The 23985-nt window shown below is 38.1% G+C and overlaps 1 protein-coding gene across 1 annotated transcript in view; it reads right to left on the bottom strand.

Annotated features, from left to right (window-relative positions):
- Positions 1-22909, bottom strand: part of SLC37A1 (solute carrier family 37 member 1) — a 32296-nt gene extending 9387 nt beyond the window's left edge. The window contains exons 1-12 of the mRNA XM_082483743.1: positions 22798-22909; positions 20982-21063; positions 20018-20144; positions 18078-18156; positions 17112-17247; positions 15468-15544; positions 13682-13848; positions 12892-12929; positions 7034-7117; positions 3932-4063; positions 2242-2332; positions 656-718 (exon numbers count right to left, since the gene is read on the bottom strand). Of these exons, the coding sequence (XP_082339869.1) occupies positions 656-718; positions 2242-2332; positions 3932-4063; positions 7034-7117; positions 12892-12929; positions 13682-13848; positions 15468-15544; positions 17112-17247; positions 18078-18156; positions 20018-20144; positions 20982-21063; positions 22798-22853 (1132 nt within the window). The 5' untranslated portion in view covers positions 22854-22909. The remainder of the gene's footprint in view (positions 1-655; positions 719-2241; positions 2333-3931; positions 4064-7033; positions 7118-12891; positions 12930-13681; positions 13849-15467; positions 15545-17111; positions 17248-18077; positions 18157-20017; positions 20145-20981; positions 21064-22797) is intronic.
- Between the last annotated feature and the right edge of the window lie 1076 nt (positions 22910-23985).

The raw sequence follows: 23985 nt of genomic DNA, 5'->3' as shown, positions 1-23985 counted from the left end.
CAAGGGTTTACATAGCTCTTTATCCAGTGAAACTTCTCCATCATGAGCATCATTTTCCAACAGACTGATACAGGGCTTATTTCCATGAGGGAACTGAGGGAGGTGGAGCGGGACAGTGGGTCACACAAATCAGCTGGGCATCAAGATAATGATGCTTGCTTCATTGTAAGCTATATTGTCTGCACTGTCATAAATATTTAATTATTCAATAATCACCTCCCAAATTACAAAGGAACAGTCTCATCTTTATTATTATTACAATCCCCCAATTCTACTACATACAGCTACATATGGCATCAAGAAAAAAAAACAACCTGTGGTCATTCACCTTTGTGCCCACAGAAAAAATATACAACTGTACAGATGGGACAGTTTTGTTTTGTTAGAGTGACAAAACAAATAGATTCTGACAGGTGGAGTGATCAGGACCCATTTGGCTCTTACAATCTGTACCGGCCAACATCATTGTCTCTGTGATTTGTTCAATTTAAAGACATTTTACAAGGTTTTCAATGTCCAATCCAGCTCTCAGCTTAGTACCTTTACTGCCACTCTTCAGTGGAGCTAAAGCACAAAGACTAATAATATATGTAAGCTGTGTGTACCGCAGCTATTCCTAAACAGATCTGATTAAGGATGAAATATTAAAACTTACCAAAGATTCCACCCACATCAAACAGCGTAGAAAGGTCCCCAGCTCTTTTGGCATCAAGATGCTCTAGTGAGAGAAGTAAAACATTTGTCTCATTTCCTGTTTACAAAATGTAGAAAACTCACAACAGTCTTGTCATGCTATGGTGAAGGCATCTTACAGAAGTCTTGTTTGTTCACAGGAATAAGCTACCATAAGGTGTCACTGTATACAACAAATAAGAATGTATTAGAACTGGTTATTCAAGGATACAGTCTTTTGAATGCCATTACACCCATGGCAGGACACTTTACCACTTTATCTCTAAATATAGTCCAAGCAATAGTGCTGTTGATTGTTAGTCCAAACTTTAACAATATTCCTGTTTGTGAATAGCCACAGATTCATAAACAGTTAGCCAATGCTTGCAAGTGAGGCTCTTTGCTCTAAAAGCATGATTAGTGTACATTTGGATCACTTATAGAGCCTCATCCTGGAGACCTCCATCACATGACCAGTAATATTCATCATTAAATTATGTCTGCCCACCCTGCTTGGCACAACATACAATATGCAGTTTATGGGGACTATGAAGAGACAGTGATTTCCTCAACTCCACTGTTTGCCATGGGCAGTGCGGACCATTGTTTGCACATACTTACATCCAGTCTATTACAGCTACTGATAAGCTACAGGGCAAGATTTCCAAAAGTACATCAGGAAGTTTGGCATCCAAGTCCCATTGTGTTCAGTGTGAAATTTCAAAAGGAGCTGAATTTCTAAACACCTTGGTATTTTTTTTAAGCCTCTGAAATACATTTGAAATAGCAGTATGTGCTAAAACAGTGGTGGCAGTGGCACTACCATAACCTCACCAACATCTGCCACAGCACAGATGGCAGTACTGTGGTAAATATCATTAGCCTTTCTATTAAAAGCCCACTTCTTTCAAGGTATGCAGTCCTGCAGAAGGACTGGTTATTCAGAGTCCACACACATCAGTCTTTAGCTATAGGATTTGCAGCTCTATGCGTTCTCACAGACTGTTCAACCTGTCTCTTTCAGCTGGTTGTTACTGCCATACTTGTCCAGGACAATTTTTCAACTTTTTTTGTTAGCTGGGGCTTTAAAGGTCACATCATGACTCACAAGAACATGAATTTCGCTGGTTACGGAGAACTCCTTCCTCTGTACAGCACAAAACAAACCATCAGTACTGAACACATACAGAAGCTTGTTTAGATTTTTGGTATACGTTTGAATAAAGCACTTGGATCACTTAAAAACATTATTAGAAAGTAAACCTTTTTGATTGGTTTGCAAGAGCCAAAGCCACAGCACTTTGCAAGAGCCAAAGCCACAGCACTGATGCTTGGAATCGTTGAAGATAAGCCAGATCCTTTTTGTTTGTTTGTTTTGAAAACGCCCTCTCATAATACTGAATTCATGAAACTGAGAAATATGTCAGTTGGCGACTTACAACTCTCTTGCCACAACAGCAAAGATACCCTACTTCAAAAGCAGGAATGTTTATTCTCTTTCTTATTTCAAGCTCTTACTTCCAGACACTTTGTAGTCATAATTCTGTGTCTCCTTACTGTGATACTTACCTACATTCGTGATATAGAGGGGAAGCCAGAAGAGGAAAGTATAGCTCACCAGTTTAGCAAACAGAAGACAAAGGGAGAACTCTATGACTCCCTAAGAGAATAAAGGAAATAGGAAGTTAGTATCTTCATAGAGGCTGCTATTTGCTTTCAAAAACTATTATGAGAATGGTTTCTAAGGAGCATCAAGTCTTTTCTTTTTCTCTTAAGAATTCCCAGGAAGCATTCTTTCCCCGACAGCACAAAGCTGACAATCAGAGCAGACTGTGGTATTTTACTTACATGTTTTCTCTTCTTGTAATTGTACTGAATTGACTGAAGAGAGAACATTAAAATGAACAGGAAGGATTTGATACTGTTTGGGACACCTGCATCACTTATTTTCCTCATGTAAAGAGGTTTTTTTATATAGCATTATAGCAGGTTTGGAGTGTATTCCAGAGAAATGGGCATGTTTTTGTGTTCTTTAGGATCAGTCCTTCAGATGATGTCCCCCATGTTAACTCTTACAAACAGTCAGTTAACCAGTATGACACAGTTCAAATGAGTATGTGGTAAGAATACGTTACGGACAGGGCATACACCTATTTAAAATACTAATTTGTTCCATCCTCTTTCCTACCAGGTATATGAAAAGTATGCTTACCGCACAGAGCTGCAACTAAACTGGCATATTAACCTACCTTCATTACCCTCACCATCTGATACCTTTTTGTTTGAGACAGAATTTCTTAAGTCCCTTGTATGGAGTACTGCAGTTATCTGCATGGACAACAAACATACACAGCTGGCTCTACTTCACAAACAGCTGTGACCCTTCCCAACAACAGACAGAAAACAATACTCCAGTTAAAGAGTTCTCAGGTGTCAGCAGCAGGAGTTTTTCTACCCATTATTTCTGCTTTGCCACTGGAAAAATGGTTGAGACAGAGGGTCAAACTGGACAGAATGAGAGGATGCAGGAATACAGTGGTTGGGTGCTGGGAATTTCCTTCCCTACCTTTATACCTGGTCCAAATCAATTTCTATGAAATTCCACTTGTGTACTCCATTGAAGCTGCTAGACTTCAAGCTGAGAGGATAATCAAGGCTGATTGCCCCTGACCTAAGTGAAACTTCCTTTCTTTCCTTTTACAAGCAGTCTAAATGTTTGGGCCATCTTAAACTTTTCAATGTAAACCATACAAAAGATTTTAAAATTAAAGCTTTTAAAAACAATTTTGAAGTCTGTAAAGGGAAACCACAGAAGGAAGTCCTGAAGCAGAGAAGTGCTTACAGACTCAGCTTGCTATTCCATTCTTAATATCCATGTGTCATTAACTAAGACCAGTAAACTACTACATTATAGGCTGCTCTAGTATTACTTATAATGAGGAGGGAAAAAAAAAAAAAAAAGGCATTTACATGGGCACTGAAGCCTAGAGGCTTGTAGTTTCCAAGATGCTACCAGTAAGCTTATGCCACCTGCTTACTGGGGAAGAGAGTACTTGTCTTGATTTTTCACTCCTCCTCTGAGAAGGGCACACTTTGTCCTGTGTCCCAGGATCTGCTGTAGCCTATATACACCAGAGATGCCAATCAAAGCTTGTGATGCAAAGTTAACGTCATCTACATCTAGAACTTCATGGTAATACGGATTCTGAGGCAAAACCCAATTCTTAAAGAAACAGGCGAGAATAGCACATGTACTCACAGGTATTTGCAAGGCCCCAAGGAAGCTGATAGCCGATGTCCCATGTCTACCTTCCCCAGTGACCACAGGGCTGGCGTTCAGTGACACACTGCAGTTTTCACTGTCAATAAGCAAGTGCTGCATCTCTGGATCCTGCAATTTCCCCCAGCAACACCATATGAAAAAGAAAGGAACAAGGTACTACTGAGTACTACAACACACTTCTGTATAAAAGCATGTATTATCTTCCTCCTGTATAAATATTAAGCCCATTTTTCAGACTCAGTAACATCATCTTTTTCACCTATTAAATACAGGCCATCTTTCCAATTGAATTATGGATACTGAGTGCTTTATGCTAAGCAATCACTTATTTTTTCATGTTTCTCTCATTTGAGCATTGCAATCCACAAATTATAAAAGCCTGGAGTTTACCAATAGCTATCCTCACTTTCACCTGCTCGCTGAGAAGCTTACCTAGATGTGTACTCTTACTGGCTATGGATGTAATCTACATACCGTCTTCTTCCTTCCAGTTCTTGTGCATTTGAATAAAGCCTTAGTAAAGAATTAAGCCTCACATATATATTTGGCTGTAGGTTAGTACAGATCAAATAGCACATCATTCCATGATGGAGGAAGAAAGAAAAAAAAAAAAATCAAGTGCTGGAAAATTCAAATTCAATCCTGCTATTTAACACTCAGTGATTATAAATAAATTTTGTTTTTAAAGAACTCCATTTATGAGGAAACACTAAGGAACCATCTAGGCACCTGTGCCCAGGCACTTGGTACAATTTTAGAAGCTACTATACAGCATCCAAAACATTTGTACGGGGTTGGTAAATCGGATCCAAGATTTACGGGAGACTGTGCACCCTCATGAAGCAGGAACTAGAAGACAGGGAAAACATCTAGAGACCTCTAAGATGGTACTGTAAACCCACGCTATGGCACATGAGTCACTGCATCATCATCGGTATTTATCTTCTGCATTACTGAAGCAACTTCAAAACTTGAACTATTTTAACAGTAGCAATTCAAACCATCAGCCACTAACAATAAAAACAAGGAAAAAAAAAAGGAAAAAGGGGATGTTTATATAGTCAAGCTCCCCACTGGATTCAATGGAAGACATGGCTAGATAGTTTCTTAAGTGAATATCTCTTGCACAATTTGCACAGCAAACCTAATCAGGATTGTCTGAGGTAATGCTGCTCGTTTCTCAGACAGGTAGCTCTAAGCCTATTTAGGAAGACAGGGTTAAATATTGAAGTGGAAGTGACCAAAGTCCAAATAACTTATTTAGCAACTCATGCTGGAAACTTTTATCTACAATATAGGATTTTTATACTGCATGTAGCTAAATGATAAATAAAGCAGTTTGTGCTTGGCAGAGATAACATTGTGCAGCCTTGTCAGCATGTCATGGAGTGTGATTAGGCATATGGCAGACTCTTGATCTCTGGGGAAGGATTCATTATCCCTCGATTTGGTGTAATTTTTAAGAGGCCAACGCTCATATAAGCAGTAATGAACACAGGGAGGTATTCAGGTCACACAGCCAAAAACACATTCTGCTTTCAATCACTGCATATCCTGAATATTTGTGTTCTTTTTACAGTAATTGAAGAGGTCAATGAAAAAAATCAGTAAAAGCTGCCATTCCATTGTGCTTGGAGGACACCAGCTCATAAATGCAAAACATCTGTTTTTTGTGCAGGCACAAAAGCTGACTGCGATAATCAGCTCAGCATAACTGTAACACAACCACTGTAAGAAGGTAAGACACATAGCTCCACTTTGACGGAAGTAAGATTACCTGGCAGAAAATCAGGGGTTCCCAAACAGTGACAAACAGGGATTTTTAATTTTTAATTAATTTCTTTTTAAAGCCTTGTTAGTACTCCATATTCCAAACACTAAACCCAGCTGGCAGGGTGGAAGGAACAAAAGAAAAAAAAAAATAAAAATTGGCAGGATTGCCAGCAAGTGCCCTCATGCTTTGTTGTCCGTGTTGTCTCTCTGTCCTGCTCACAAGGGAGCACCAGGCAGTGGAAGAGGGGTGGGGGGGTTGTGTCTTCCTTGCCCACTTGCTACGCACTCTCTCTGCATAGGCTGACAGCAAGGGTGCCAATTAGAGTTACTAGCAGAGTTAGAAGAGAAATCTTTGTCTACCAACTTCCTGACTATATTTTAATTGTCTTCATGACTTCTCTAAATACATCTACTGACGTTGTTACATTATCTCCCCTTATCTTCCAGCTGGTTGGGAAATAATATTGACAAACGGTTTCCAGGCTGGAGACTGAGCTTGGGCAGCTCAAAATGAACATGAATAAACTCAGTACAGGAGGGGTTTAAGCTGAACTGGTCAAAATTATGAGTAAAACAAATTTCAAAGCCTTTTAATCAACACTGATTATTATAACCAGTGAATGCTGATTATTTTTTTATGGGCAAAGGATGAAAAGTACAGGAAGTTTCTATCTTCCTGTAAAAGTCTGAAAGAAGTTTAAAAAAGTTATCCTCTCAGGATATGATGTGCCAAGGGTACAAATACAAAATTTCAAATGGAAATTTTCAGTTAGTGTCCATCACAAGATAAAACGTTCTTTTGCCCACAAATGGGCAAATTCAGAATTCAGTTTCCAGTAAGAATTACCAGCACTTATGGTTACAAGTTTTAAGCAGGATTTCTGTGAATAATTGCTCATATTTAGAACTCTCTGTCTCCATGTATAATCCTGTAAGTACATACATCTATTACACTACAAAAGGAGAGGAGTGAGACTGCAAGGGGGGACAAACACGGGATAAGTAGTTGAAAGATTTCAGATGGCTATCTTTAAAGTATTTTGCAATGCATTGCTTCTGCTGGAATTGTATGAAGATCATAACTTAAGACCAACTAAGCATGTATCTTATTCAGCTCGGTTTGCAGTATTTATGTTAGATAATGCTTTGTTCCCTCATCTGAAGTTACATTTGTGTATGAAGATGGAAGTAGATTTCAGCATAATAAAATGAAGAGCCATCTTTACCCACAGTAAATCTACTGGAAATATTCCATGTGAGCTTTAGAAAGACTTCTATACTATTTTACAATATGTTATATTTTACCTGAGGTTTGCTGTTTTCCTTAGCATTTAAGGTTGGCATCTGGACTCTGAATCGACACGCACCATTTGGGAAGGTTTTAGAACCCTGAAAAAAATAAAGCAAAACTCCCCATACTTTTGTTGCTTGTTTTTTAAAGGACTACATTAGCATTAATCATTTATCCACAACAAAAGCCTTTGTGCATTGTAACATAAACATAACCCCAAATGAAGCATCTTTAATTTAATGACTGTGAATTTTGGGTTTTTAAAGTTCTTTTGCAGACCTATGGCAATGTACATAAAATGCAACCACAAATTTATCTGAAGGCTAACTTCATACTTTTCTTTACACAGAAGCAGCAAACTGAATTCAGAGCACAGACATGCCATTCTTATCATCTTTAGCTGCTTTTTACTCTACTGAACTTCCACTGACATTGCCAACTTAGTTTTTTCTCATAAGCAGATGATCCTAGTAGCAAAAGAGAACTTGATTTGTTTCAGGAAAACCTTGATTCTACATTTCTCTAGCCCTTTAAGATAAAAATCCATCACTTTAGCTCATGCTCACTCTATTCTTCTAATCCAGAAATGGATTGTGCTCTTGTGGGCAGGAAGGTTAATGAAGAGTCTGAGCACCTCCAGCATGCTCAGTACAGAAATCAAGGCAACAAGCTGTATTTTAGGCCCCAGATGGGCCTGCTTTTTATACTTACTTACTAACAAGTGCATCAGTATATTAGTTCACACCAAAATTGCATTCACTGGAAAACATCATTCCGAGATCCTTGGTCTAAAACAATTTGCCAGGGTCATGAAGGTTTGTCCACCAAATAAAATATACAACTTCAAAGTAGGTTTGCAGTCAGGTAGGGACAACCTTTTGCTAAGACCACAAGAGGCACTGTGCGTTCCTCAGGGATGAGGTGTTTAAGTGTCCAATCACACTCTGGATGCCACATTAAAAAAACAAAACAAAACAAGAAAACCCAAACCCTGCCCCAAATAAAAACTCCCAAACCCATCACCACAAATAATAAAAGAATGCCCATCCTCACTGAACACTAACTCAAAATGAATCACTAGGTAATTCTTTCCCAACAAAAATACAAGCATAGGTATTGCAGTATTCTTTAGACAAACTGCCATTCATCAACCAAATCTTCTAAAAAGGCAAAACATTTTTGAGGATAAACTGAAGTATTTCTGCTGCTCAATGCAGACCTGAGGTGCAAGCAGTCTTGGGTATGTATTCCCCAAAATAAACAAAGACCTCTCAAACCTCCAGGGTCTGATAAAACTGATTTTTAAATTTTACCTTACAGAAAATTAGGCTCTTGTCAAAAAAGTGATTTACAATAATCCATGGGGAAGAAAATCCATTATCTAGAGATAAGACATCTACATCTTTATTCAGCAGCTCAGCAGAGAAAAAATGAAAGACTTCTTCATTTGGTTGTCAAAAATAAGATTTACTGTGGTAAGGAGGAAACGTCTGGGGAAATGGACTAGACTGAGAAACTGCACATTTAATACTTCAACTTTTTTCTCCTTTTCAGAAGATAAAAATTGCAGCCTAGTATCTTTTAAATGCACAAACACTTCATCACAGGAGTTTACATTTCCAGGAAACTTAGCTTTCTTAAAGTCAGGTTAAAGAACGTTCCTAGAACATAAAGACAGGTCTGTATGAACATGCTGCAACTAATATATTTACCTATGAGAAAATCCCCAAAAAGTAAAGGGAGAAAAGATGAGAAGCAATAAAACCAGTTCTAAATAATCACATTTCACAATTGAAAGAGTAGAGCCAGTAAGTCTACTCTTTAACTTTCCTTAAGAAATTGCACCAATGCTTGATAAAGCACATTGACTTCTTGCTTGCATTTGTCATAGGTATAGCCTTTTGGAAAGTCATAGATTAAGCCTCCAATGCTAGCATTTAAAAGCACTTTATGGTACTCAAATATATGTTTTGAAACAAATTTCAGATTCATAAATCAGAGCCAAGGTGAATACAAGCAAAGGAAGCACAGCCCAAGAAACCAGTGAATAAAGAATAAGAACCATGCATTCAAAGCTCTGGGCCTGGCTCTCCGCCTCTGCTTCTGGACAACTCAGTGAAATCTGATTACTCACCACGACAAACTGTGTAGAAATATTTGGCTCATGATTGTGCTGCAAATAAACAGTAGACCAAATTCATCCAAGACAGCAATATCACAGAGATGAATCTGATCTATAAATCTTAATATAAATCGATGCTAAGTCCTCCCCTTGTGTTGAACATTTATTTTAGTTGTGCTTAAATTTAACCAGCCTCATTCTTCCACAATGAGGTTTGGCTTTTGGCACCAGCTGGCAGAGCTGCCGGCACCTAACAAAGACATCTGTCCAAAGTGACCTACTACAGCCTTATGAGCAAAGCAAGTATGTACGTTTCTTGAATTTTTTAGAAAAAAACATTTCTAACTACCTGCAAAAGCACACAGGCTGTTCAGGTTGTCACTGAAATGACTAAGCCAAAAAAGGACAGCTAGCATTTTATGCCTGCCTTGTACAACACTGCTGAAATTTTTTGTTCCCAGTCATAACACAGTCTGTTTCATTACGTGAACCTTCCTTCAATTAGCAATCTTTTTTTTTTTTCTTTACAATCAGACATGGTCACTACCACATCTGCATTTGTAGATCTTCTTGAACTTCTGTTCTTTCCTTACTAATTTCCTTACTTCTAAAACCACCCTACCCACAGCGAACAGAAGTTGTGAGCCCTATTCACTACGGATTTAGAATCCATTGTAATTTGCAGACCACACAGATCTGAAGAGAGGTATTTGAGCGATTCAAATGGCATACAGCTTCCAAAGACAATGGCAAATCTTAATCTGAGAAAGGCCAAAGTCAGGTGGGGAAGCACTTTTATAAACCTCCTACAAGATTTGCAGATATGAGTATATGGAACAGGGAAGGAAGAAGTGATGCCTTTTGCTCTGGAGAGCAAGGTTTCCAGAGAAACGGAAGGTCAAACGCATCCCTACACAATGAGACTGCGCCTGGAGCGGTGATCTTGCTGGTGGTCCTAGAAGAGATTAAGTCAAATGCTAGCCCCTTTCTGGGACTGGGGGAAAGGGTGGTGAATGGAAGGGGGGAAAAAAGCTCCCAAAATACTAAATTTTTGTTAAAAATATCACAGCAAGTAGATATTGAATGTCAAATTGTTCCATACCAGCTCCTTGAGACATATGAGCAACATACTGTGCAGAACTCTTTAGTTATGCTTTCCAGTAAAAGTGTATTTCAAACAAATAACAAACATTTACTTCAGTAAAGCTCAACAGCAAATTCTGTAAACATTATGCTCTAGGTATTATAAACAGCAGTGTTCATGGGAGCATTTCTGAACTACATAAAAGCTAAGGAAAAAAATGCCTCCTGTTAGAAGTCTCCAAGAGTCACTTAAAATATTCTCATACTTGACAGGAGTTACCTTTAAGAAATGAAAGAGAATTAAATGAAAAATACAGAGTGCATTATGAGCACAACTTAGCTCACAGTAACAAACTAACAATAGGAGTGCCACAGACCATTAAAAGTATTCAGAAGCTTTATCAAGAGTACTTCATACGAGGAGAAAAACCCCATTAACTGCCAAAGAAGAGATACGACAGACTAGAAAAGCTGCTTTCAGTTACTACTCAAGAAGAAGAGAGCATTTTAAATGTAAAAAGCCATCTATCTGAAAGTATTGAGGAGGGCGGTAAAAAACAGCAATCATCCCTGTACAACCTGCGGGACTTGCAACTGAAAGGTATAGTTCACATATACCTACATGTGCATACAATCTCCATGTATAATCCCCTAGTGTTGGAAAACATGTGGGATTCTCTTGGGACCTTCCCTCCAATGCTTTCCCCAACATCCCTGATTTGCCCTCACACATGTGAAGCCTTAAGACCATCTTTGCCAATCTCCCCCTACAATTCTTCCAAAGAATTAGTTGAAAATGTGTCAGACCTGATTGCCCACAGGGCCCTGGGAGCCAAAAGAGAAAGAGCCGGGATTGACACGCTGCTCTAGGTTTTCGTTAGAGACAAACACATACCAGAGTCTTACGGGACATGCAGCAAAGATGAACTTGCAAACACACTCCTAAACGAAACTGAGCTACAAATGATATCCTGTTACAAGAAGTTATACACAGCCGGTCTTCCTAATGCTCTCTTTTTTTGTTCCCTTTCCTTGCTTGTTATTTTTCTCTCATTCTATTCGGATTGCCTCTCTCCTCTTGGGTCAGAGCTACGTGAGGGAAGAATGGAAGGAATTATCTCCTCACATAGTAGCTAAAGCTTTCTAAAGGCACATCTTTTCACCATTGACATGGCTTTCTACATTACTTAATTTTGAGTACATAAAACATCTTATGAACTTGTGGTTCAAAAGCATTGGGCAAACATCTTGGTACCAGAACTTAACCACTTCCAACCTACTTTTAAAAGTGTTTTGAACAACCTTACAGTAATACTTAAAAGAAAAGCTTTCATTTTAGACACAATTAAAAGTTATGAGTTTTGCTCACACAATGGCACAAGGAAGTATACACGCAATGTTCAGCAGCCCACAGAAAGCTTACGCGTTTGCACACACACACTATTCAAACCTGCTTCAACAATGCCTTGAGCGGTCAATCTCTGATGCTGGATTTTCAAACTCTTGTGTCAAGAGAGTCACATTTTCCCTTGTGATCAAGGCAGTATGTGTTCCACAGTTTGTGTGTGTGACAGTATATTTACAGCTTAGTGAAGCTGCCAAAATTTAAGCCCTTGAAGTATAAGCTCTCATAAAATAGCAAGATCCACTGCCTTGATGCCAGTAAAACATGTGATCAATGCATCCTAAAAACTCACTGTATATTAAAAAAAAAAAATCATCTATGTATAAACAGCATTTCCACCCTTGAGGATTTAAAAATCTGACAGGCAAGCCCTAAGCAATTTGATCCTATGTCAAATTTAGACCTAGTACAAGCAGAGGGTAGGACCATACAATGTCCAGAAGTCCCCTCCCTTCCAACCTAAATTATTCTGTGATGCCACAAAAACTAAAGCATTGATTTGTCACGTGACCCATACCAGTAAGCACATATTATTTCCCTCTCTTTTTCACAGCTCTTCATTAATGTTAGTTTTGGTTAAATATTATATTATACTACATCATGACTACACTCATTGTCACAGACTGATTGACTGCTCCAATCTCTTCACCTCAGCTTCATATCCATCCCCTGCTTCTTTTTTTCCCTAGCCATGTGCTCCTACTGTCCTTCCCTCTATCCAAGGGAACATCCCACCTTCCCATCAAGCTCGCAGATGTGTGGTTCACTGACACTATGTCAGCAAAAGAGCCGTTTGCTCTTTACTTTCTGCAATGCACAATACAGGGTTCTCAAACAGTGAGACCCTTCACAGGATATGGTTGGCAGCTATATGCCATACCTACGCAAGGAAGGCAAGAGCAAGAGATAGGTCAAAATGCTCTGAAGATGGCTAGGAAGACTGGAAGAAAGTAAGAGAATGAAAAAAAAAAAAAAAAAAAAAAAAAGATGAACAGTTTTTACTTGGTTTACTGCAGTAAAAGCATGTATTCCAAAACTTTAGTTAAAACAAACTCATTCACCTCTTGATTCACATTGCTTTGATAGAAAGTAAGCTACTGGTTTACCAGTGAAGCTCAGAAGAACAATCATTCCCTCAAGTACAGGGTCAGTTATAACAGCCTGGCACAAAAGGCCCATGCAGATTATCTGATTTCCAGAACTATCATAATAAACATGTGTATTAGGAGGCAAAAATCAAAATAGAAAAAGCATTCACTTACACTGGACGGTGTGCAGGAGCAACTTATATCTTTAGGGTCTGAAATACAACACCATACAAAATTAATAGTGAAAACAAGCATAATGAATATATCTTAAAACGTTTACCAGTAGTGTAATTTACCGATAATAAACCAACAGTACAGATAACACAGAAGTAGTCCTGGTAGAAATGTTTAAGTGTAGCTTTAGGGAAAAAGAAAAGGGTGCTCCATGGTACCCTTCCCATTCCCATGGCCACATTAAGAGATATTCTTGCAGTCCAGCTCATGACAGCATTCTAGTTACACCTGCAGAACTTTTTACTTCCCGAGATAGGACAGTTACAGTAAAATAAGCATTCATACTAATATCTCTGAGTCTACATAGGGACAAGACAGGGCATTCCTTTTTAATTTCCAATTTAAAGTGACAAAACTTGCTCTATCAGCTGATTTCTGTATTTCATAGCACAGAATATGGATGGCACAGGTTGAATGGTAACACAGAATATACATTGCAGTCAGGTGGGACATTCTGCTAAGATATGCTTGAACAATTTATAAAGACAGAGATGTAATGACAGGGCAGTGGACTGAATTCTGAAGTGTTATTCTCAGATATGCCACAGTCTGAGCATATTTTAGATATACACATGTTCTTCCCCATCTAGTGTTCCAGAAATTCCTAGAAGTTCTTTAACTATTGGCATAGATTGAAGAATATACTTCACACTGGGTCATTTAGCTTAAACAGCTGGTGTTCTTTACCCATTATGAGCCCTCCACGGTTCTATCTCATTAAAGCACTTACGTTCAATAAGAAACAGGAAACAAACGATCCCCATCACAGCAATGATAACACCAGGCATCACAAAGGAGAGACCCCAACACGTAGACACCCAATAAGCAGCAATTAAGGATCCCAAGATATTTCCCACTGAAGTGTGTGAATTCCAGATTCCCATAATCAAACCTCTCCTGCATTTAACAAAAACACAGACATTTCTTATTATTCCAACAATAAGCATTACTATCTTGAGAAAAGAGTTTAAAAAATGACTGGTCATCTGTGGTATCATTAAAACATTTGCAATCTTATTGTTCTTTAACTGGCCACTTCTTTATGCTATAGTCTTTCATCTGGCAATTTCAAGGCACCTAAATATTAACAAAGTGGTCTAAATACTTCTCTGTGCGTGACACAACTCATCCTGCATTTAATGGCATTTAAAGGCATCACTAGGGCTTGCATATTTCTGGACAGATTTTCTTTGATAAAAACAAGTATGCAGATGTTGTGTAGCATATGCACGCTAAGTCTGATGCTTCTGGGAATGAAAGTCCTCCTGGAAACACATTGCACCAATAATCTGATGCTTTCAGGATATAGTTAGACTTATCATGCAGAAGGAAACAATCTGTACAGGATAGGTAAAGCAAACTCAGTATTTTCTGATCACATTCTGGACTTGCTAGGTACTAGTGTAGTACTAACACCTGTGTAGGTGTAGTACTAACACCTGTGCAAGCTTGGCTAACAGACACATCAAACTGCTGTCTGCCTGGAAATCCCAGATTAGAGCTGCTATAGAATAGGCTCCAGCCGAGCTAATGTAAACCACAATAATCTTACAGAAGTCATGACAGTGAGCACGGGTTTCCCCCCCCCCCCCCCCCCCCCCTCGTAAATCATGGGAAATCTGCCTTGCCCTCAGCAGGAGTTTACCTGGAACAACCTAATTTGAACTAAATAAAATCTTTTCCTTTGGCTGAAGGCAAGATCTAAAAAGTCTCCTCATGTTTCACGGCATTTGTACATCTCCTTAACTATCCCGTGATTTTATATAGAAAGCATACACTTAATTTTCATATGTCCTTCTCTTGAACTGATTGACAACAATGTTCATTCAATGGTATGTATCTACAATGGATGCCACTACAGTAGCATTACGATATGTATCAACCATTATCAGAGCCAATGGATTTAGCACACAAAATGTACGGAAAACTCCTGTATGGTATGACAAAATAAACATTATGAGTGACCTCTAAGCAGGATTAAGGAAAAAAAAAAAGATTATTTCCAAAAAGTGACAAAAAGAAAGATTGAATCAGTTGTCATATGTATTTTGTTTTTTTAATTAAATTTTCAAGTTTCTGTAAGCGTGTTAGAAAAAAAGACATTGGACAAAATTATACTTTTAGAGTTACACCCTGACAACTGCTTTGAAACACAGATGAAAACACAGGAAATTCCACATTAAAATGGCATAATAACAACCTTTATTAAAAGTGGTTTTAGACTGATAACATTTGCAGGAATTTTTCTTAATTCAATTCTGAAATATTTCATCTGAAAAATTAAACATAAGACTAAAGAGCTACCACAGATCACTGTTTTGACATGAAAGAGAATATTTCAAACCAATATATAAACTAATCAGTGTAACAAAGAAAACTCCTCTCAAGGATCTACCTAACTGCCTGTTTCATCCTAAAAAAAAAACTGAAGCAAAAGATATTTAAATCAACTATAATATTACAGCCCAGAATGCGTTGTTTTGTACTTCCAAAACTTTGGATTACATATTATTTACCTTCCTTTTCCAAACCAGTTGCCAATACATGTAACGACACTCGGCCAGCCAGTAGTTTGCACCAACCCATTAGCTATCTGAAAGTATATAAAAATAATAATAAATAAATATACTCTATAATAAGTCATGTTCATGCACAGTTCCTGCTGAGTGCTGCATTGGGTAAAGGAAGCCTAGACAAACGCTTTGAATTTAGAAATTTAGTGGGAGGTTTTGAAAGCATTCTTTTCCAAGGAAAACCAAGTTACAATGTTTTGCGGAGATTCCTCCCTCTACCTACATCTTGCTGATTATTTTATGATTTAAAACACAATAAAAATGTAATTCAATCACATGCTTACCAAAAATCACATTGCACTGAACTGAACAGAGAAACTAATTCCCCGCACTGAACACAGAAACTAATTCCCCACACTCAAACAGCAACGTGCTACTACTTATCTCAGTTTGACCATATGGCAAAACATGTTTGCAATCAAAGAAATTGGAAAAAAATAAAACTTTAGGGGAAACTGGATAACTTCGAACATTAACTTTAAAATGCTTATAATGCTGCAAATAAACCGAGAGGAGGAACTTAACGTACTATATTCAGGCTGTAGTAAGTACTATTTCAGCCTCCATGTTGCACAGATCATAACCCTAACTCATCTCACCTCCTAAAAAACTCCCTATCTGGAATTACACATTAACACAAAGATCACAATACAATAATTCACACATATAACGGGCATTTGAACATGCAATGAAACAACCTCACTCTACCCAACAAAAAACTTAGGCTGGTGGTGCGAGACCACCCATGGTATTACAGGATTCACCGACCACATCAGGCAGTGCAGCACTGGTAGAGACAGTTAGCTTAACCCTAAAGGAACCAGCTCCTGTCTTGGAAAGCGCAGAAGTCGATGCTGGGGCAGCGACATGATTGAACGGACAGCTTGGCGAAATCGTTATAAAAGCTTGCAGTACCCAAGTTAGTATCACTGCATGCCATGTTGCCCGATGCCATGCAAACGTGCCAGTGGTGAAAGTGCTACTGCAATAACACAAAGAAAGCAGCAGTGCAAAGTGCAGACCTGTCCAAAATGACTCAGAAGTGCTAACCATATCCTGGTCCTGACCTAAATTCCATTGCAGGTCAATGGTAAATATTCTTGTGATGCCTGATTAGATCTACAAGTGCTCTGAAATATCCCACACAATGAATCTTGTTACAGAAGCTGCCTGTTCTCAGCCACACCAATGTGGGAGACTGCTCATCATTAGCAGCATAGATATAATTTTCCTGCAGAGAAAGCCAGGATGCATCACTCAGGTCTTGGCAGACTGACAAAAGTAAAAACATTTGTTTTAAAACTCGTCTACATTTAAGCTTGCGAAGATTTGATCACTGATTTGGCACAGACCAAAACACTTTAATTTGTTTTCAAAGATTTCTTCCACTAGAAAAACATTTTTCAAAAATAAAACCTGGGGCTATGCATTCTATCATTTCTGCCTGTCATCAACGACAATGTATGCCAGCATTTACATTCTCCCCTCCAACCACTAATCACTGTTTGCAACTGAAAAAAACCCAACACAGTACAACACTAAAAAGCACCATGAAAACACAGAGTATCTAAGTAACATCATGCCTACCTGGGCCATTATGTAAAACCACAGATTATGTACATTATAGAAATAACCCAATCCAAACATTGCAGTGAAGAGTCCGCTAGCAAGCATCCCGACTGTCAGATAGTACCGGATAGGCAGCCGTTCTCCTATTATTCCACTTGGGATGTGGAAGGAAAGAAAAAGAAAGGTGATAATCAAAAATTAGATCATAATTTTTGTGTTGTTCAATTCTGGTTGAGGAGAAACTTTACAGCAGCACATGAGCAATTTTTTAGCGCTTGACAGGAATAAACAACAAACATTTAATGTTCAGTAATTGCCAAGTGCTGACATCTGCACAACCATCTTGCAGGGAGACACTCCCCTGAGGCACATTGGAAGTGATTTACTTACATAGTCACTTTCCAAATGACCTGTAAGGTGGGACATGTATCCAGCCATCTAAAGTGAGACTTGCCTCCCTTGCTAATCATTCTAGTTATGAAGGTTCTGTTTTAAGTCAATAAAAAAACCACATCTCCAAATGGCAGCTAATACTGCACATCTTAAGATGGGTTCAGTATTATTTTTAGGAGACGTCTGCTTCTGTCCTTTGACTACAGAGAAAGCCAGGACAATCAGCTTAGTCTTCAATGTGCAAGTTGAAGACTGATAAAGTTTGGCAACATATATTCCAGTATATATTCCTTCATATTGCATATGAAGGAACGACAGGCTAGATTGTGAGTTGGAAAGCATTCCTGCACAAGGCAGTCAGGATGGGTGCAGTCAGGAAGCTTCCCATGTACCAACAGGTGTGATACTACTGGGGACTCGGGATGATGCATTTTCTTCCACAGCGACTAGCACAGAGATGGGATAATTACATCCAAGTTCTCACTCTCTTCACCAGAAACTTTAGAGTAGTAAAGGACAACATCTCAGACGTAGTAGTCTTGTATATTAACAGTAACCGATGAAACAGGTTTCCAAGAGACTGAGATTTACCTTAAATACATTCCAATTGCATATGCACACAGAAATGAGTAGTCCAGTGCTCCCAGTAACTGTTTGTAGTTGTTCTTATCTAAGAATAATTATCAAAACAAATTATCAGTTTAAACATACCAATAACTTCCCAACCATTTTTACATATTACAAGAAAACTGTTAGCAGACATGCACTGACTTTTAATTTTCAATAGGCACTTTTAGACTGAAGTATCCATTTTGCAAAACACATTTTATTTAACATGCCCCCCCCACCTCAACTGACCCTTTTGTCTGTAACATATTAAGAAAATATTGGTAGGCCCATTCTTAACTCTACCTTATTCAAAACAGCATTTTGGAAGAGAAGAAACATTAGTTGCTAACAACATGCCCTTTTCTTATGGTCCTTAGACAAAAGACAAACTGTAATGGACTTTATTGAAAGTGGAAAGATGTGTTGCAAATACGTGAGATCCTAACAGTGAAAATGGCTAAAAAAATCCATCATCATATAGGCTTTTAAGGAATCAGCTTAATATATATTTTAAAATGGTTAAAGCCTTTTGCATTTCATTTTCCAACTACTCATAAGGCACAGAGACAGAAGTCCTGTTAAATAAAAAACAAACAAAAACAACACAGGGTTCTGCTCTGTACAGCAAATGACCGTAATCACAACTAAATGGGACTTGCAAACAGGATGGAGGGAGCAGGAGGGACTCCACCCAGACAGAAACATCGAGACCTGAGCTCACACTAAGAAAGACAGTTTGTGTATTTGCAAGGAGTCACAATTCCCATTGATTTTGAGAATTAAGTCACGTTTATTAAAGCATTCCTTCTTCCAGTGTTACTCCCAGCTTGCTGGGTACATTGTCTGAAAAATAGAGCTGAGAGAACAAGTCTGGAGTGCCATCCCAAAGGCGTAGCTTTGCAATAACCTGGGCGTTCAGGGGAATAGGAGGACAATGGAGCTCAGAAGTCTCCATTAAGAAAACTAACTAGCGTTTTAGACAAGCAAACTCAGTCTCCCCTCCGTCCAGGGACAAGAAACAGCAACCAAGTTTAACTGCATCCCAATACACTTGGAAACCTGAGGGACTCAATAATTTCAATAGACTGATTACCTTGCAGCAGGCAGTTAACAAACAGAATTTTGCCCACGGAAAATCCAGAGCTCAGATCTTTAATTATCTTTGAACAGAGTAGGATTTTTTTTAATTGCTAATTAAAGAATAATTACAACGGATGGCTAGATAGACTGGAGTGGACTGGCACATTGACAGAATGGACTATTCTACTTCACTGATGTTCTTGGTAGCAATAAAAGTGTCAAGGAATGACTCAAAATCTCTAAATTCAAATTTAATTTTAAGTAGGCAAATATTTTTTCTATTTAAGTGAAAGGTCAGGTTCATAAGCTATTCGGTAAGTTGTCAACTCTATTCTGCAATAGTGTCTCCCATTTTTCTCCATTAAAATGGGGAGAAAAATATTCTTTCTCATAGATAAAGACTCTGAAAAGTTCCAATTTAGATAAACACCACGTAATTTCATTTAAATGATTGCTGAACCTTGAATTAAAACAGCAGGAAATTATAATGATTTATTTTATTCTTCACCCTTTTTTTTCCTTAATAGACATTCTAAGGACAAATCCCATTTTCTGACTGAAAACTGATCTACAGAAACCATCTCATAGCTATAACAGGTAAAATAATGTCAGTTGTTTAAGTGACTTTAAGTAGGAAAGATATCATAAATTAAGTCAAAACTGAACTTTCTTTGGGAAAAAAAAAATAAATGAGAACATGGAAAACAAAACACCCCTCCCATACACATCTGCTGAATCCCTCCACACATGAAGAAGAAATAGCAAGAGGCAAATAATCTAATTTTGAATATCAGCTCATTATTATGAGAGAAAAAAAAATAAATCAAGAAAACAACCCTTACCAAATGGCTCCCAACCGCACTGAGATACATTAGATGTTTTTTTGACAGGCTGAATCCGGGCAGCATATTCTTTGTAGGAGTCAAGTTCAACTCCACGTGAAGCCGCACAATGCTTATGCAGCTCTCCCTGATACAGAAAGAAAATTTGAAAATTGAAAATACACTTGAGACTGTTAATCCCCATACAGCAAAAAATTTAACAATTCTAGCTCTATATGAACCTGCGTCAAACCCACTGAAATTAGTAAAATTGTTAGCCGTTATGAATTGCTTGGTATTTTGCTGGGTGAAGCCACCATCACATGGAAGAGTAATTATGTGTTTAGAAACAACATGTTATAGTGAACTGATGTTTCTGACACTGCAGAATTTCAAAACTCTTCACTAACATCAAGCTACTTTGCCCCTTGTTACTCATAAATTATACACAATACAGCCCTGGGGATTTAATTTATGTTTGGCAAGTTATATAGACTGAAGATTAAACTAACAAACCTAGAATTTGATAATATTTTGCCCCCAGCTTCACTAGGAACAGAGTCCAAAGTGTACAGACAACTACTACTATGATGTTCAACAGTACTTAGAACAGTCTTATAAATGCCAGTAAAATTTTATGATGTTTGACTCATCAGTTATGAGCAACTTTTCTCAAACATCCAAATGCAAACTTGTAAACTCTTAAATATCTCTAATAAGATTAATTCACGTGAATTAAGTGAAGGCAGAGCTGTTTCAAGTCTTAAGCCCAAAGATTAAATGCATATGCAATATTCCAGGTGTGGTCTCACTGAAGTTTATCAAGTAAATGTCACTGCGTAATAGCTTTATCAGTTTTTTGTCTTTTAAACCATTCCAAGTTAAAGTTCAACACTGCCTTTCACAAAAGAAAACACTGAAAAAGACTACTTCCGTGTCTGACAGGAGTAGAAGGATGTTTAAACAAGGACGCAACCTTGCTTACCTTAACTATACTAATAGGTTTCCTTGATAAATGGAAGCTGGCATACAACAAGAAAGTGAGAGAGAAAATGAAGGCTCTATACCTACAATATAAAAAAAAAAAAGAGAGTATTTGAAAATTATTTTATTCAGATTTAATTTTAGCACTAGGTTACATAAAAACATTACACAAGTCATTGGTACAGTAATGGTAATCTTGGAATAGCAAAGACAACTTTTTTCATGTTCTCTAACACCCTGAAGAACTACCCTAGCAGTTATGCTGCTTTTCAACATCTGCTCTGATCTAGCTTTTGGAAGGAGCTTGGTAGCACACAGGTGTGGGCAGGACCACATGGCAGTGCCCTGGAGCCCACAGAGCTGATCTGCCTTGTTTACAGACTTCCTTTGGGGGCTATTAACAACATTAAACACACTGATAATCAGATTTCACATTTCACTGTCTCATCCGGTTTTCTGGTGTGACTAGGATATAAATGATGGCGCTGTGAATTATCAGTTTGGCTGCTGTGGGTTACTACTTTTTTCTTTCCTTACTGCTTTTAGGATTCTGCTTTACTTTTGCTTTCCTCTGTAACCAAGGAAATCAGCCATTTCTTGAGATGGATGGGGGGACCAACACTGACTGTGTGTACTGTCAGCTGAAGCACATGAACATAATTAACCAGCTTTGGTATTGGGAAGGAATTTTTCCTTGTACCTTACTGGCATCTTTGGGTCTTTCTCTGCAGTTCACCTGAATTAAAAGGGCAACTCAAACTTCCTGTTGCTGCAAGGGTTAAACAAAGATAATCTGATTTATTCTGTTCTCTATCTGGAGTACATGTTTCAGTTGTTTAAGAGGGAGAGTGTTTTTTTTGGATTTGTGCTTTTAACAATACACAAAGATCAGAGTGTATCTACTGGCTCCTTCTGGCCTTGATCTTAACATCTCTGAGTAAAAGAACATGTATACATACAAAGGTCTGGTATCACAAAGCCTACTATTGTCCCTAATTTTTAATTAACCTTTTTCAATCATTTTCTGCCTTATAAACTTTTACATAACACAGGTCTTATTTTATAGTTCTGGCATATTCAGACATTAAAAAACCAGTGAGTTATACTGTGAGTTATTCACCCCCATAACTGAAGGCATCCTCACAAGTGATAAAACTGCAATGACTTTGTCCTTGCTGCTCTACTAGAGAAAGCATGAGATAAAATTGCTCAAATGGGAAGTGTTTGGTCTTTCATTTGTTATTTTTTTTGTTATTCACACACAATTGACTCAGTATTCTGTCTCAGAAAGCACAAGAACTGATGCCACCCAACTTCCAGGATTAGTTTTCTGAAAGAAAAGGGGGTTTTGTTTTCTTTGTTTTGTTTTGTTTTGTTTTGTTTTCTCAATATTACAGTAGCAAGAACTAAAACTAATTCTACAAATTTATATGACTTATCAAATTATGGGGGACAAAATACATTTCTGGTTAAGAAATGAAAGCTAACCTTGAGCAGCCCTCCCACCAAAGAATTTGAAAATAAAAATCTGAAATTTAACCCTTCAAATACATACCTTGCAAAAAAAAAAAAAAAAAAAAAAAAAGTTCTATTCTCTAGCACATTTGACTAATAAGGGTCTGTCGGGGTTCCCCCAACAAAGTATCTCACTTTTTAAATGTCTGCAATATTTATTTTTTGTACAACTGACTGTATTTTCTTGCTGTATATATTCAGCAATGAAAAAGCAAAAATAGAGCAAGGCAACGGTATCAACTTTCCCAGATACAAACTCACATTGTCCAAAGCAAAGATCAGCGCCATACTTCAAGACTTACCACTGATCTCGTGAAAATGAAGTGATGAAGCGAATCCCAGGAGGAAGTTGAGCCATCTACTCTACAGCTGGTAGCAAGTTTTAGGCGACACAATTATGTACTTGTTAAGAGCGTTATATGTTCTTCAGAATGCGTAATAAAGATCGTCCCAAAGCTGTGCGATGGTAGGTTGCTAACAAACGTGGAAGATAGGCTGCCGAGTTGATCTCCCTGTAGGTTTTCTTCACATACCTTCAGTCACGACGCAGCAAATTCTTCACCCTGCTTTTGTTAATTGCTGATCTTCAAATAAGAGAAGCCACTAAGTAAATATTCTTATCAAATTATTATGATATTCTCTAATCATAACATTTGAATCAGCAATTATCTATTTCAGAGACAAGTAATTACCATAACTAACCTTCTAGACATCAAAAATGTAATTGAGAACTTTAAGCCAATATAAATCACAACCTTTTCTGAATTTTATCACATACAATCTATTTTGAGCAGTCAGCACAGTATAAAGCAGTGGAGACACAAGGGAAAGAAGCACTTGGAACATGAAAACACCAGCTAACATCAAAACACACTGCTTTTGTTCCAGAAAGGCTACAAATAGGCAATTCCCCACCTTACAAAGATCTATTTTAACACATCAGAAACATTAATGAGGTTGAAATTTGTTCAAAAATGACTGCAGTGTTTTCAGCCCAGAATAGAGACTTCTCCAGTTTGAGAGTGCGTGCATCTGAACAATGCTGCCAGCAAGGCTTGACCAGCACTCCCTCTTCCAGCCAGACTTCCCTGTCCCGGTATCAGTGCTGCACAAAGCACCACAGCGTCAGAAAGTTTGGAAAAGAAAAAAAAAAAAGTTTTTTCACCACTTCAGCTCCCTGCACCAAGCTCATCCAGCAAGAGGGAGAAGGCAGGCTTACGTGCACAAGTGACATGCAGGGAAGAGTGAGACTGCAGCAGCATCAATCCAGTTTGGTTTAAAAATCTTGTAGATTTCCTCCCGTTTCTTTGAATTCGGGCCAAAGCCCCTCAACAGAAAGAGATACACAGCACCCTTTATTACAGGTACTGCAAGAGGAACTAGCTGCACTGTTACTTTGCAGCAAGCCTGCGCCAACTGAGTAAGATGACAAGAGGCACTGTAGGCAAAAGGTGTGACTGCAACTGATGCGTGCAAGCCAAGCCTCCCTG

Source organism: Vanellus vanellus (assembly GCF_965231255.1).
Source record: "Vanellus vanellus genome assembly, chromosome: 1".
NCBI lineage: Eukaryota > Metazoa > Chordata > Aves > Charadriiformes > Charadriidae > Vanellus > Vanellus vanellus.
Note: the sequence above shows the minus strand (reverse complement) of the source record. Positions and strands in the feature narration are given on the sequence as shown.